The sequence below is a fragment of the Pieris brassicae genome, chromosome 2 (genome assembly GCF_905147105.1).
Source record: "Pieris brassicae chromosome 2, ilPieBrab1.1, whole genome shotgun sequence".
In the NCBI taxonomy this organism is placed as follows: domain Eukaryota; kingdom Metazoa; phylum Arthropoda; class Insecta; order Lepidoptera; family Pieridae; genus Pieris; species Pieris brassicae.
This window is the reverse complement of record NC_059666.1, coordinates 21,110,874-21,124,950: the sequence shown is the minus strand read 5'-3', so window position 1 is coordinate 21,124,950 and position 14,077 is coordinate 21,110,874. Positions and strand designations below refer to the sequence as shown.

The 14,077-nt window shown below is 34.1% G+C and overlaps 2 protein-coding genes across 2 annotated transcripts; one reads left to right on the top strand and one right to left on the bottom strand.

Annotated features, from left to right (window-relative positions):
* Nucleotides 1-80: 80 nt before the first annotated feature.
* On the top strand, nucleotides 81-5,485 carry LOC123720286 (probable E3 SUMO-protein ligase RNF212). Its single transcript, XM_045676831.1, has 8 exons — nucleotides 81-278; nucleotides 402-466; nucleotides 548-667; nucleotides 1,704-1,833; nucleotides 2,747-2,853; nucleotides 3,623-3,700; nucleotides 4,779-4,843; nucleotides 5,359-5,485. The coding sequence occupies exons 1-8, from the start codon at nucleotides 173-175 to the stop codon at nucleotides 5,483-5,485; spliced, it is 798 nt and encodes a 265-aa protein (XP_045532787.1). The 5' UTR covers nucleotides 81-172.
* A 662-nt stretch (nucleotides 5,486-6,147) lies between these two features.
* LOC123720429 (keratin, type II cytoskeletal 2 epidermal-like) lies at nucleotides 6,148-8,034 on the bottom strand. Its single transcript, XM_045677028.1, has 4 exons — nucleotides 7,713-8,034; nucleotides 7,236-7,679; nucleotides 6,855-7,147; nucleotides 6,148-6,288 (listed from the first exon to the last, which is right to left on the bottom strand). Exons 1-4 carry the CDS (start codon nucleotides 8,032-8,034, stop codon nucleotides 6,148-6,150), a joined length of 1,200 nt encoding a protein of 399 aa, XP_045532984.1.
* Between the last annotated feature and the right edge of the window lie 6,043 nt (nucleotides 8,035-14,077).

Below are 14,077 nucleotides of genomic sequence, written 5' to 3'. Positions count from 1 at the left end.
CATTATGTCAATTTTTTTTAATATCTAACTATAATCTGTGGTCAGTCGTCATATTAGTTCTAGTAGAATGGCGCGTAATTATAATGATGCGTTAAAATGTGAATAATGTTTTTAATTCGTTTAAATAATTCAAGTATCAAAAAATTCATATTGTTAAAATTTTCGGCGAAAAATGGATTGGATTCATTGTAATAATTGTTTTACTCAATTAGAACCTGGAGTAACTTTGCACCTGACATCATGTGGCCATATGTTTTGCAACAACTGCTTGAACAATGGTATGCTTACTTTTAATATTTTTTATTGATACCATGGTATTAACAGAGTTAATTTCCCACATTACGAAATAATGTTATTTGTAAATAACAGTCTAAATGTTTTAGTTAATTTATTATTTTCAGGCGTAAAAGAAAGTACATGTTTAGTATGCAGAGCACCATGTTCTATGATGAAATTAGTTCCCGACGTAAGTACATAATTAGTATGTAAATGACAAAAGTTTAGATATTTGAAAACGATTGGATCACTTAAATATTTAATATTTTAGATGAATCCAGATATTCAAGATTATTTTACTGACCCAGAAGAAATAATTAAGAAAAGTTGTGATGTAATACAATTTCAAAGGCAACATAGACGGCGCTTATTGTCCTATTTATTACAATCGGTAATTTCTTTTTCTTTTTTTACATATATGGACTCATGTGTACGATAAACCAGGTTTACCTAAATCTCTGGACTGGAAGCGCAATGGTTCAATAAAAAATCTTATATTTATATACATTACAAAATGCTATACATATATGTAAAAAATACGTATTTACTCGGTCAGTGTTGCCATTATGCATATATTTAGTGTGTCTCCGAGATAATATTTCTAATTAGGGTCAAAGGTTATTTATCTTTCATGGCAACAAAGCTACGTTACCTGGACTTTTGGGGAATCCCATTGAACCCTTAATTAACAAGCTTATTAACGCACCTTTTTGGGCATTACTTTCGCTTAAGCTGTATGAGAAAAGTATAGACATATTTTAAACAACATATTTTAAATAAATAATGTTTTTAAGGCACATTGTTTTCTCCGGTTGATTAAACCTGGCTTTGAATTTTCTCTTTAATAATAAACAACGCTGTCAGGCAGGCTCTGTTCATCGACTTGTAACAAATCTAATGAATAACGCTCAAATATGTCAATTTCAATATTTTATACCTATTTTGAACAGGATTTATTGAAATAAAGTTATATTAACGTTTAATACTTCATATTGTTAGTTAAACAGCCATGAAATGTCTGTGTTATGTCTGGAATTGCACACGAGTTAAACTTCGAAAATAAGTGTTACATAGATACATTACTGCTCTTAAAAGCAGTGTTAGCCAAGTGGATTCAGGATGCGACTTCATCCCTGAGGTCGTAGGATCGATCTGTCTATAAGCGCATTTAACATTTGTTCGAACGGTGAAGGAAAACATCGGAAGAAAACCGGCTTGCCTTAGACCCAAAAAGTCGACGGCGTGCGTCAGGCACAGGAGGCTCACCACCTGCTTGGCTATTAGATTGACAAATGATCACGAAACAGATACAGGAATCCGAGGCCCAGACCTAAAAAGATTAGCCACTAATTTATTTAGATACTATCCTGTCTTTAAATGTTTTGGGTGAAATGTATATTATGTTATTGGGTAAATATCTTTGGTAGACAAAAAAATTCCGGGCAGCGCGAACGGAGCTACGACGCATGACGGAAGTGTGTCAGACACAGCACAAACAACTGCGCGAGTATCAAAGGATCATAAAGAATTTACAAAGCCAGCTTGATGGACAGTCAAGTGAGATTTAAAACCTTTAATAGAACGGGTAAACGACGGGCCCATGGACAATAAAATATAAAGTGTCAACTCCTTCCTGAATTCCAAATTGCTGATAATAACCCGAGACGCAATAAAAACATAGTTATATATTCCGTTGAATGTATAAGGAAACATGAGAGACACAGCCCAACTATAAGATGTAATAAAAATATATACAAGTTATACAAGAAATAATTAATCAATCATAGATTAAAGACGTGCTTTGAAATTGTTTCACAGATAATTTTTTTAAACTATAAGTAAACACTGAAGTATTTCCCAACTTTGACTTAGGGTCTTGAAAGGCTGGCAACGCATTTTCTACTGGCAATGTGAGTGTCCATGGAGCCTCCTGCCCGTTTACATAAAATAATGATAAGCACGAAAGTCTAAATGCTCTAATAAATTTTCGATAAATGTTCTAAAAGTACGAAGTATATATATAAGTAATTTATTATCATGAATCTTATGGTGTTTTATTAACTGGATAAAAAATGTGAGGTCACGGTCCACAGAAATAGAATACCAGCACAGAACCCAATCACTGGCCTTTAGATAATTTCTCGGAAAGGTTAAATTATATTCAAGTCATAGCATTAGTTCAGTCGTTCATATTGGTAAAGAATCGAATGCTGATAACGGTCTGCCTGCTGCCTGATTTTGAAGATTATATTGATATTTAATGTTGAGCCATGGGTGATGTTTCTACGTCTATTTCATTGATAGACATAAATTAAGTTACGCAAAACCTTAATCCAAATCGTACAAATAATTTTTGTACATAGAATTTGGGCCCGTAATCTTATGTTTTGTATGTAAATATAGTCTTATAGCAGAAGACGTTTGTTATAAAAGCTATTTAAACATTTATTAATTTAAATAATATTAATAGAACAAACGCCACCGTTCAACGTGCCTATATCGCCTAGTAATTTATCCCCTGGTTTTATTCAAACACCGCCTACATACAAGCGACCCGCAAAGAGCACTCCTTATAGCGTAAGTGTTTTCTATTAATACACGGAAAAGCTTTTTTGTTTTTGCGCTTTCATTCTTTTTGCTTTAGGGCAAATGTTACCCATATATTTAAATTATAAATAATTCGATTTAATTATTCCGTAAACGCGATGAATTTTCATTATTTCTTAGGTCTTTAACGCTTTGTTTGACATAGTAAATTATATTTTTATCAGTAATATTTAGAGAAGAGACTCAGTAGCTAAGCATGACTGGGGCCGTTAAAGTATTACGTAAGTAGATAACCTGCAATTTATCCCCTCCTTTAGCAAAAATAAGCAAAGCTCTTAAAAATAATAATACATCCATTAATTTTTTGTATGAATCCTCATTTAATTTTCAAGCATAGACAATGGTAATATGTGAAAAAGTAAAAAAAATACTGTTGACGTAATCACTAAATAACAAAATCAAAGACCCCTCTACCCTATAGAGCTTACGTAACACTTGAACGACCCCACTCCTTTGAAATCCATCAATAGCTAAATCTCGACCCAGAATTCGACGGTTAGACCAAAGTTTGAGCCCGAGGCAACATAATACGCTGGAGTATTCTTCCAAAGAATTTGGTTTGAGGCCCGAAATGACTCAATATATTTTACGTTTCCGTGATCCACATAATAATCGACAATCTATTCTTAGTGAATTGCCGTTGCCGATTTAGCGAATTTCTATTTTTCTCAACATTTTCCTTAAACAGGGTAACTCCCTGAAATTTGTATCGAATATAAACAATTTTATTATGTGATAGCAACCGTATCAGTCGAACTTGGTGACCCCTTCTCGGATAAGCAAACAGCGTTCAAGCAACTACAGTGTTAATAGTCAGGTAAATTGCTTTTAAATCTAGGCGATTAAATGTGTCGGAAATATTCTCGTCAATTCTACGCCCTATTAGAAACTGGTAGTGAATTTAGACCAACCATAAATAAATAATAGTGACTCTAGCAATCAATAAAAATGTATCGCAAAATATGCATATAAGCTAAGAACTCGGAGACAGCTGTACCAATTAAAGATTTTTAAATTTATTTCTTAAACTCCGATAAAGATATAAATTGGGAAAATTTTAAAAGTTAGTTTAATTCCGGAAAAGCGAACATTCTATGGGGTAGCATATCAAAACGTTACATATGTTAGTGTGTAGCTTCTTAAAATGAAGGCTAATTCAAAATATAGTATTAACGCGAAACGAAATTCGCGGGGGTAGTGTATAATAAAAAAGAATTCCTACTACAACCCTTGGTATAAACCAAGCCTTTGAAACCAGATATCAAAATACCTCATATTTTTTCCAATTTTGCTAGAATTTTGTTCGTTTAATTGGTCTAAAAAATACCTTTTTTATATAGTACTAATGTAACACTTTGATATATGTATATTTAAAATGGCTAATAGAAAATTAAAACAATTTTTAAAAGTCCCTGTGGCAGTGTACTTTTAATGCTGGCAGCATTTCCTTGCGATACCTATTCTTCAAGCGAGGGAAGCACTGTATCTGGGGTCACCGCTATTATCAACACAAACCAAACTCTTAAAAATTTGATTTAATTTTCTATTTATACATTTTACATTTATATTATTATATTAAGTATATTGTAAACACTGTATATTTTTGAGTTGGTAAGATACTTCTAATGTGTTATGTATTGAAAATATTTTATCTATACTGCGATAAGTAGGATGTATTTGGTGTTTTATTTTTAATGAATAAACAACTAAACCAATTTAAAGCTACATCCACAGCTGCGCTAAATGAAGCAACAATTGAAAATTGATTTCTTTATTATCCTTCAATAATCCAATATCCTTAAAGTTTTTGTATCAGCTTTTAATATATAACTCATTAAATACAAATGATATATAAAAGAATCCACGTTCATTCAAACAAATAATCTTTTTCCCAGTCCTCGAGTGCATCAAACAAAATATCGACAACGGTGTTCACGCCTCCAACTCCTGAGTCGGTCGGGTACAGCCACTTTTTAAAGCATCTTTAACGGTATTGTGCACTAGCACTAACGGCATTGCGAAGTTTATATTTCTTTTATATTAAAACTACTAGACTTATTTTGATGGAATTTGTTCAATGTACAAGCTCTGCCAGATAATTTTCGTATATATATTTGGTTTGAATCGCGGAAATCCAAACGTTTCTACCGTTTTGTTTGGACGTTCTCTAGCCTCTAAATTATTGGGTATATTGTCAGTTTTAATTAAAATTCAAATACTTTATTTTAAAAATAAAGCGATACATACCTATAATTTAAATTTCTTGTATTGACTCTTAATTTAATTAATAGAAGATCTATCATAATCAAATTCAAATCATAATTTACATGAATCTATAATATATAGACTATTTCTTGTTTGAATAAACGAACTAAAATAATCAATAATTAGTAATTCAATTGTATTTGTTGTGTCTTCATTGCTTTGTGTTGGTTCGACATCGCTATTTACGTCAGTAATTTTAACAATTTACAGAGATATTTTTAGCCAGAACAGCAATGAATCCGGATATTTGTCTGGACTTAAATCGCCGAGAGTTTTATACTGCAATGGTTTTAGCAACAGGTGCGCCTTCAAGAAACATGCGCGTTTAAATGTTTAGTTTTTTTTGTTAGATTAATTTGCATGTAATTAAAATTTGATTTATTATATTGGTATTATTATTTTGACTATTTGAGAGTAAGTTTGGCGGCGGCCGTAGGAATGTTCAAATATATTTTTGTGTTAATTAATTAATGAAACTCTTTGTTTGCTGATTGATACTGACTGTCAACTAGCTTTGATCGTTTAGTATCGAGCTCGAATGAACCGAAGCTTAGTTAAACAGGAGTTGAACTAACATAAAATTAGGGGTCTGGTTGCGACGCTGGATTAACAAAAAGCTACCTTGACTTATTGAAGGGTTCTTAAATGTAAGTGACACTTAAGTTACCTATAAAGAATTTGGGTGTTGACGATCTATTGGACATTATCGGAAACGAGAATGTTATAAGTTACAATACAATTTATGAGTGTGGGAATAAATAAACGATCATATTGGCTTCAAGTGTGTGATGATTGCTAACATTTGGTTTGCGCTTCTAATTATTAACATAAATAAAATATTTAACTTATAAAGTATTATAGAAAAGATTTTTGATTTGAACTAATTAGATGAAGTCAAAATTGCACATCAAATTTGATGTTTAATCGTTAAATAAAACAAAACACTAATTCAATAATTATGATTTATTTTCATAGTTCGGGTTTCGAAAGTCGTATTTTTTAATGAATGGGTAATATGCCCTTATTCTGCTGATAACCGCCACTTGCCTCTTGGTGTCCATGGACAGCTTGGGCACCGAGATTGTTGAACTTTTCTAACAGCTCTGCGCCACCCTTATAGCCTTTTTGCAGGAATTCACCCTGAAAATATATTATATAAGTGAGAACATTAAGTGAACTAACAATACAGAATTGCCAAAATGCAATGTTTAAAGCCAGCTAACATGTTCAATTTCCAGCAAATCAAAAAATGCGTATTTAAATAAAAATACTATACTATATTTAAAGCAGAATATAGAAATGAATTTTTCAAAGCTTTCAAACAACAAAAACTATGAATGCATTCATTTCAAACAAGCATTATAAAACGGTACAGTGTTCAGTCGCGTGTACAATTACAAAAAGCTATTTCTATTTCTTTTTATTTGCATTGGTCCACATTTAAAAGGTTAGTTTCACTGCATAAATAAAAAACGTAATACTTTTGTGAACGTCCTTCGTAAACAGAGGAGGTTAAGGGCACGTTAAAAGATAATACATTACAAGAAATAACAGCCATTTATCATTTGCACCTGCCGAGACAGGCTATAATAAATATTTCATATACACGCAAGCATTTTCATCGTTGGCAAATATTTGATGTACCGGTTTGCAATACGCAGAAGAATGGTTTAAATAAGACACTAAAATAATTTTAAAGTGCTCACCTTGTTTGCTTTGGCATCATCAACTTTTTCCTCAGATACATGGTGTCCTTCCTTGCCCTGGGAATTGGCATCGAGGACTTTCTCCTCATGAGCGCCTTTGAAACCTTGTTGCGCATTTTCTCCAAATGATCCCGCATTCTGCCCAGCGATTTTGTGGTCAGCCTCATCGTGAGCTTCGTCATAGAAGCTTTCAGATTTCTCTTCTTCATTCTTGCTGCTGGATGACTTAAAACCCTTGCTGACATGGCCCTTCTTGTGACTCTTTGCCTTCTTTATTTGTTCTTCGTTAGCGCCTGTTAATTATGTAAATATTTAATGAATTGCCTACATACACATTGTGTTTCCTATAAATTATTTTTTTAAAGAAATTATTAAACTGACCTTGCTTGTTCACTTTTTGTCCACCTTCGTAAAACTTCTCATCGCCGGCTGCTTTCTTTTTTGCTTCTTCGTCTTTGTAAAAGCTAGATTCTCCCTTTTCTGCCTTAGCAGCAGCAGCACCTTGCTGGAATCCTTCTTGACCGTGCTTGATTTCCTCTTCTTCTTTTTTTTCTAACTTTTCAACATTGTGGTCGGCGCCCTTTTTCTGAGCAGAATCATATGCGTTTTTATCTACATAACCTCCTTGAACTTGTGTTCCTAAAACTGGATGATAAAGAAGACCATTCCCAACTCCGAAACCACCGACACCAATGCCTCCTAAGCCTGGTTGAACTAATCCATTTGCTACACCAATTCCTGCGTTGCCTAATCCAACACCTCCGATCCCGTTAACTGCACCAATACCGGCCCCAACGCCACCGAGACCAATACCGTTTCCAATTCCTCCAATACCTAACCCACCAACGCCACCAACACCGAGACCTCCTAGGCCTATTCCCAATCCCTGACCTAATCCTATTCCTCCAAGACCACCGAGACCAATACCCTGGCCGTATCCAACACCAGACACTGCGTTATGTATAGTTGACGCCGCTCCCTTGATTTCCTCGGGATAATCTTCTGTCTCTTCAACCTCATACGAACTAGATAACGGCATTCCACTTCTCGTGTCCACTAACATTGAATCTATTCTATCCTTTACATAATCGTATGGAGTTTTTTCCTCGGCCAGCTCTAACTTGAGGGCTTGCGATCCAACAATCGAAATGAGTGTGATAGTGAGAATTGTTGACAACATCGTAATGATGGTGTGGTTATTGACGTAGTACGACTAATGTCACTTTGGGATTGCAGTGGTGTTTTATAGTGATGTTAAATTCGGTGGAACGAAGTTGTCTTTGTTAGCGTGATAGTTTTCACGCTGGAGTCAGTTTCCTTCCTGTGTTTTGTTTTAACTAATTCTAATGAGAACGTTACTGTTAAAATACAATAAGTTGGGTTCCGACCTTGCTTTCCAGGTCATTGGAGTTGGAAATTACGCAATGTATAGTTTCTGTTACGTTTTCTCGAATTTTTTTTTTAATAAGAACCTTAAAATTTTTGATGACCTGCATTCCATTTATACGTACTTATGTCAAATAAAATCCTTGGAAAAGTGTTGTAAAATGTCAAAATCAATTTATGTAACGGTAGATGAATCTAATCATTTCTTAATATTTCTGTCAACTTTTACATTAGAGACTCAACATAATAGTATGGATAGGCTTAGGGGTAAAATGCTTATTCGAGACTTAGCAATCAAAAATTTATTAATCAAAAGTTTTATTAGAACCTATATCTGAACAGTAAGGCAGGGCCAGGTAATTATGGAAAACTTCAAACAATAATATTTATTTAAAAAAACACGGGCTTACACAAATTTTCACGTGATTGTACAATCAAAATATATGTCGAGGGCTCAAATTAAGGTTATCCGTCGTCAATGAGTCATTTATATAAACTCATTATAATTATTTTTTTCATGCTTTAAATCAAACCGTAATTGTTAATTAAAAAGCAAGGAGGTCTTCTAGAAATCGATTTTTTGGCGTCGTTTATTAATATGTTACTAAAAATACCACAACAAGTCTTCATTATATTACTATCTGGTAGTTATATGATAAACATTGTAATAGAAACGCATTTAACCGGCCAAAGTTTTTGTTACATTTAACCTATAATAGAAAATAGTGTCTGATTACACCGTTACGTGGGTAACACTGAAAATGTTTAGAACTGGCCAGTTAGAAACATTGCATATGCAAACTTTCTTTGAATTTCAATTTTAGAACTCTTTGGTAACCTAGTGTAGTTTATTAGTATATTGCATTCATTTGTCATTTATTTTTGTGAATTGACGGCAAATCTAAAACTCTTGTTACACGTGAAAATGAATCTAACGCGAGAAAATTTTCGGTCAATGATTTATTATGACTTTCGTTGTGGGCTTACTCAACAACAAAGATATGATAGGCGATTAGCATTTCTTAATGAAGCCCCATCTCGTGCCACTATTTACAATTGGATTCACAGCGACTACTGAAGATATCATCAGTGCTGTGCGAAGCATGATAGAGGAAGAGAGTGACCTATCAGCAGATACGAACAAGCCTATGCATTGGTATGAGTCAAGTTAAAAAAATATTACACGAACATTTAGGCGTCAGGAACCTTTGTTCCAGATGGATTTCCCATACTTTAACCGACGAGCAGAAATACCTTCGCATGGGCTGGTGCCGCCAAATGTTAGATAAGTTCACCGGCGGTGACTCAAATGTTGTATTTGACATCGTCACAGGTGTTGAAATGGATATATCGCTACGAACCCGAAACCAACAGACATTCAGCTCAGTGGGTGTTTCCTTTCGAGGATCGGCAAACTAAGGTAAAGGTCTTTGGTCGGAAAGGTCATCTCGCGACAGTTGTGCTAGAAGATAGAAGGACAGTTACTGGAGACTGGTATGGCAATCGCTGTTTGCCTGTTGCCTGGGAAAAAATTCGACAGCAGCGCCCTCGAAGCAGGATCCTCCTTCACCACGACAATGCTTCAGCGCACTCTGCAAAACGGACTGTTGAATATTTGACAATGGCAGGTATCGAGGTAACAGTCATCCACCATACAGTCCTGACCTGGCGCCATACGACTTTCATTTATTCCTAAGAACTAAAGATAAGATTCGAGGTATTCGCTTTATGAGCCCGGAAGATGCGGTGAAAGCGTACGAAAATGCCATATAAGAGACCGCTAAGGAAGAATGGGCCCACTGCTTCTCAGTGGTTCCATCGAATGCAACGATGTGTAGAGGAACGGAGTTTACTTCGAAAAACAATAAAAGTATTGGCAACTTTCTAGAAAAAGAAGTTTTCATTATCTATAACATTTTCAGTGTTACCTAGGTATTACCAAAATGCTCATCGGCTTTTTCTGTCATAAATGAAAGAGAAGAGAGAGAGAGAGAGTACAAAGTTTTAGTTATAAGCATTGTTTCTATAAATAATTATCTCCAATCTAATGCTACAACTTTTTACAGTTCTCAGATTTAATTTCTGATCATTTTTGTTTTATAGAGTCTCTTAAGTAGCCTCAGCCATCACTTTTCGAAAGTAGTCATCAATAAATATGGATGCTTTAAAAAGCTCCAAGTATAATTGGGCTGTAAATATTAAATAATAATGACAAGCAACAAGAGTTCTGAATACTTAATTAGCTCGCGCCTGCTACAAAATACAGAGCAAACACAATAAGCAATTTATTTCAACAGGCGTCGGTTATTAATTTATGTGGTTTCTCTTATTACGGAAACTTTAATTTGAGTACAAATTAATTACGAAATGTTAATTATTTAACAATTAATGGGAGAGACAGAATGGCTTTGAGATCGTGTTTTAATGTACATATATATTTTTTGTATTGTGTAATACTGCTTTTGTTAATGTGTTTAAGTATTTCCATACATTTAATTAAACAATTTAATAAAGACCGAAAAGTTGCCGAAATCCGGAAGGTTTAAAAGTTGAATTTAGTTTAAATATGATTATTATTTAATCAGAGATAATTTAATAGAGTATAAACTAGCAAATTTCTTATAACATAAAGTATGTATACATAATGCTTAACTAAGTTAACTTAGTTAAGCATTATGTTATTTGCGTTTAATAATAGTTCCTATCCATCACCATCTCAGTATATCAAACTAAATAACAGAAACTCATCTCCTGTTGCTATTCATAAGACATGATGTTTTGAAGTGAGGTTTTGCTTTTGATCTGTTACTACATGATTTTTTTATAATTTCTAATTGAACTCAGAACAAAATGATTTGATATTCTTTACTGTAATAATTAACTGTAAGCTACATAATTCTTTATTTGAATTATGGTGATATGTCAATAACATTTCGACTTGCTCGTTTCCATGTAGTAAATACTTTTTATATATATTCTACTGAGAGTAGAGTTAGATACCAAAAAATAGATATAATTATTTTCTTTTCTTGTAATTTTATGAAAACATTGTTTATTCCCTGTAAATATTTCAAAAGAAACGGAAAAATTGTATTGATATTGCTTTATAATCAAAATGCTGAAAATATTCGTTAAGTTCTGATTTCCTGTGAGACCTCAGCCTGGAGCGTTGACACAGCCTTCTTGTAGTAATGAGATTTGCATATTTCAACGTTTTAAAAGCGAATGAAACGTGAAGGAGGCTGCTTTTATTAAATTATTAGCTAACGTCTGTGACTTCGTTGGCAAGTTTTAAGACGTTTTTCTTGTTTGATGTTTGTATATATACCGTGCCGACTTAGGGTGACATTCTAAAACGAGTCGGAGCGCTAAGTCTGACAACTGTAAAAACATATTGGATTTTGACATTCCAGAATGTTGCGAGTCTGCAATACGACAAATAGTGTTGTTGCTAAGCAATCAACCTATTTAATTAACAAAACGTTTGTATTTACAGTATTAATAAAATAATGAAAAACATCCTAAATTATTCTATGTTCATGCTAAGTGATCTTATACGCTATAGAGGAACTATTATTTTCTTTAGAATTTATTTATTTTGCGTAGTATTTTTTTATATTACAGGAGTCTAACGGACAGGAGGCTCACCAGATGTAAAAAGATAACACCACTCATGGACACTCAATGACAGAGGTCACGTGAGTTCGATGCCGACCTTTTAAGAATTCGTACGCTCTTTTCTTGAAGTCCCTAAGTCGAATTGGTTCGGAAATACTTTAGTAGTGGGCAGCTGGTTCCACATAGCGGTGGTGCGTGGCAAAACTGCTTTAAAAAACGCTTATGATTGATGATGATGAGTCCAGTGATAACCCTCAGCTACATGTATTAATCCGAACAACTACTCTGAATCATAAATATCGTAAAATATTATAGTGGTTTTCAACAACAAATGTTTAAGAATTCACGGGCTAGTCCATTTATCAGCTGCAGCAATAAATATTTTAACACATCTCTGTATTCGCCAATAGACCTCCGTCTCGTTTCTGAATCATGCCTTTAGTGCGTATGGTATGTCGCCGACTAAGTCTGGGTGACCAAATGAAATGATGTAATATAAATCGTGTCTTTAAGAACTAACAATATTACTTAATTAAATGTAAACGTATGACGTATAAATGGATGTTACAAAACATTAACGTATTGAAACGTGTCGTATATATGTCACAGTAAAGTAGTTAAATCAGAGAGCTAATTGAATCTCTAGACAGTTCATTTAATGTCGATATTCAAACAAGTATCTAAAGTTCCGTTCGTACACATACTTAGGACCTCATTCAGGAAGTATACACGCATAAGAAGGCGCCTGAATTAAAACATTAAGCAAACGTACATATATTATTTAATAACACTTTATCAGGCGTTACGAAACATTTTTTTAACAAACCTTAATATTATTTATAGCAGGTTATTAACCTAACTCAATATTATATATTTGAAGTCTTATATATAGGAAAACTCGTTAAAACTTTGCCCACTTCCACTGGCGGATTCAGAAGTACTCGTACTGAAGGCTGTATTTCAATAAGGTCAAGATTTATATGGGAAACGAAGAAAATTTAATTTAATCGTAATGAATGACAAAATGTGGTGGTGGTGAGGAGTGGCTGATTGAATTGTCAGTATTTACTTGAAAACCTCTTATAATACATATAGAGAATCTTTGACGGCTAGGTAATTTGTATTGAAACCAGACTGTGGATTAAATATGGACAAATATTCAATAATTCATGTTCTTTTTTTATACAGAACTGGACAGACGTTTGGCCACAAACTAAATATTATGTGAGATGTGGCCTATTCGTGGTCACGCCTGTCCAGGAGCTGTTTGTTTAACTGCCGCTTAAATGAACCCATATTATACTGTATTTACGCATACTGTACCAATATTACATTTACACTGCCAGAAGGCTAGCAAGCGCGTTGCCAGTCTTTTAAGAATTGGTACGCTCTTTTGTTGAAGGACCCTTAGTCAAATTGGTCCGGAAATACTTCAGTGGATCGAAGACGGCAAGGAGTTCCACTCCTTTCCTGTTTTTATAAGAAACGACGAAACAAATCGCGTGCCACCTGGTGATGTCGACAACAATGGGGTGAAACCCCAGCGTCCTTCTAGATGGGTGACGGGGGTATCAGATTGTGTTATTCCATGGACCATTTTCCGGAGTACAATCTATAGAAGACTGAAAGGAATACAGCTGAACGGCGATGGTCAAGACCCAAGAGTTGAGATTCAATGAGTAAATTGTCGCCATTCAGGCACCCAGATGAGTCAGCACGGGCCGCGTTATTTTGGCAGCGGATACGACTGCAGTACTCCACAACATTATCTCTGATGGAATCTAAGAATTATTTATTGTCTCACGGTCTTCAATTGTAGGTTATTATTATGTAACAAATGCATAGAGGAACGAAGACGCATTTCCCACGCGTGATTTAAGTCCGAAATTGCCAAACAAACCAATAAGGTTTAAATATAATCTGTATAAAATAAATCCATATAAAACTTTATACAATTTTCCCCGCTTTAAAACATAATACGAATGTCACTGACATTTATGACCGTTTAAGCCGGTAATTAAACGTCAGAGCAAGCCACAATTTTGAATTTAATTTATCATTCAGCTTTATATTTCGAGGGGATTTGCATGTCTGGTGACCTTTTGGTTGTGCAATACTTGGGCAGCTTACAAATTGTACTTAAAATACTTGTATTACCTCAACAATGGGCTTAGTTAAATGCCGCGGCCTATTTCATAACAAACATGTAACATTTATTT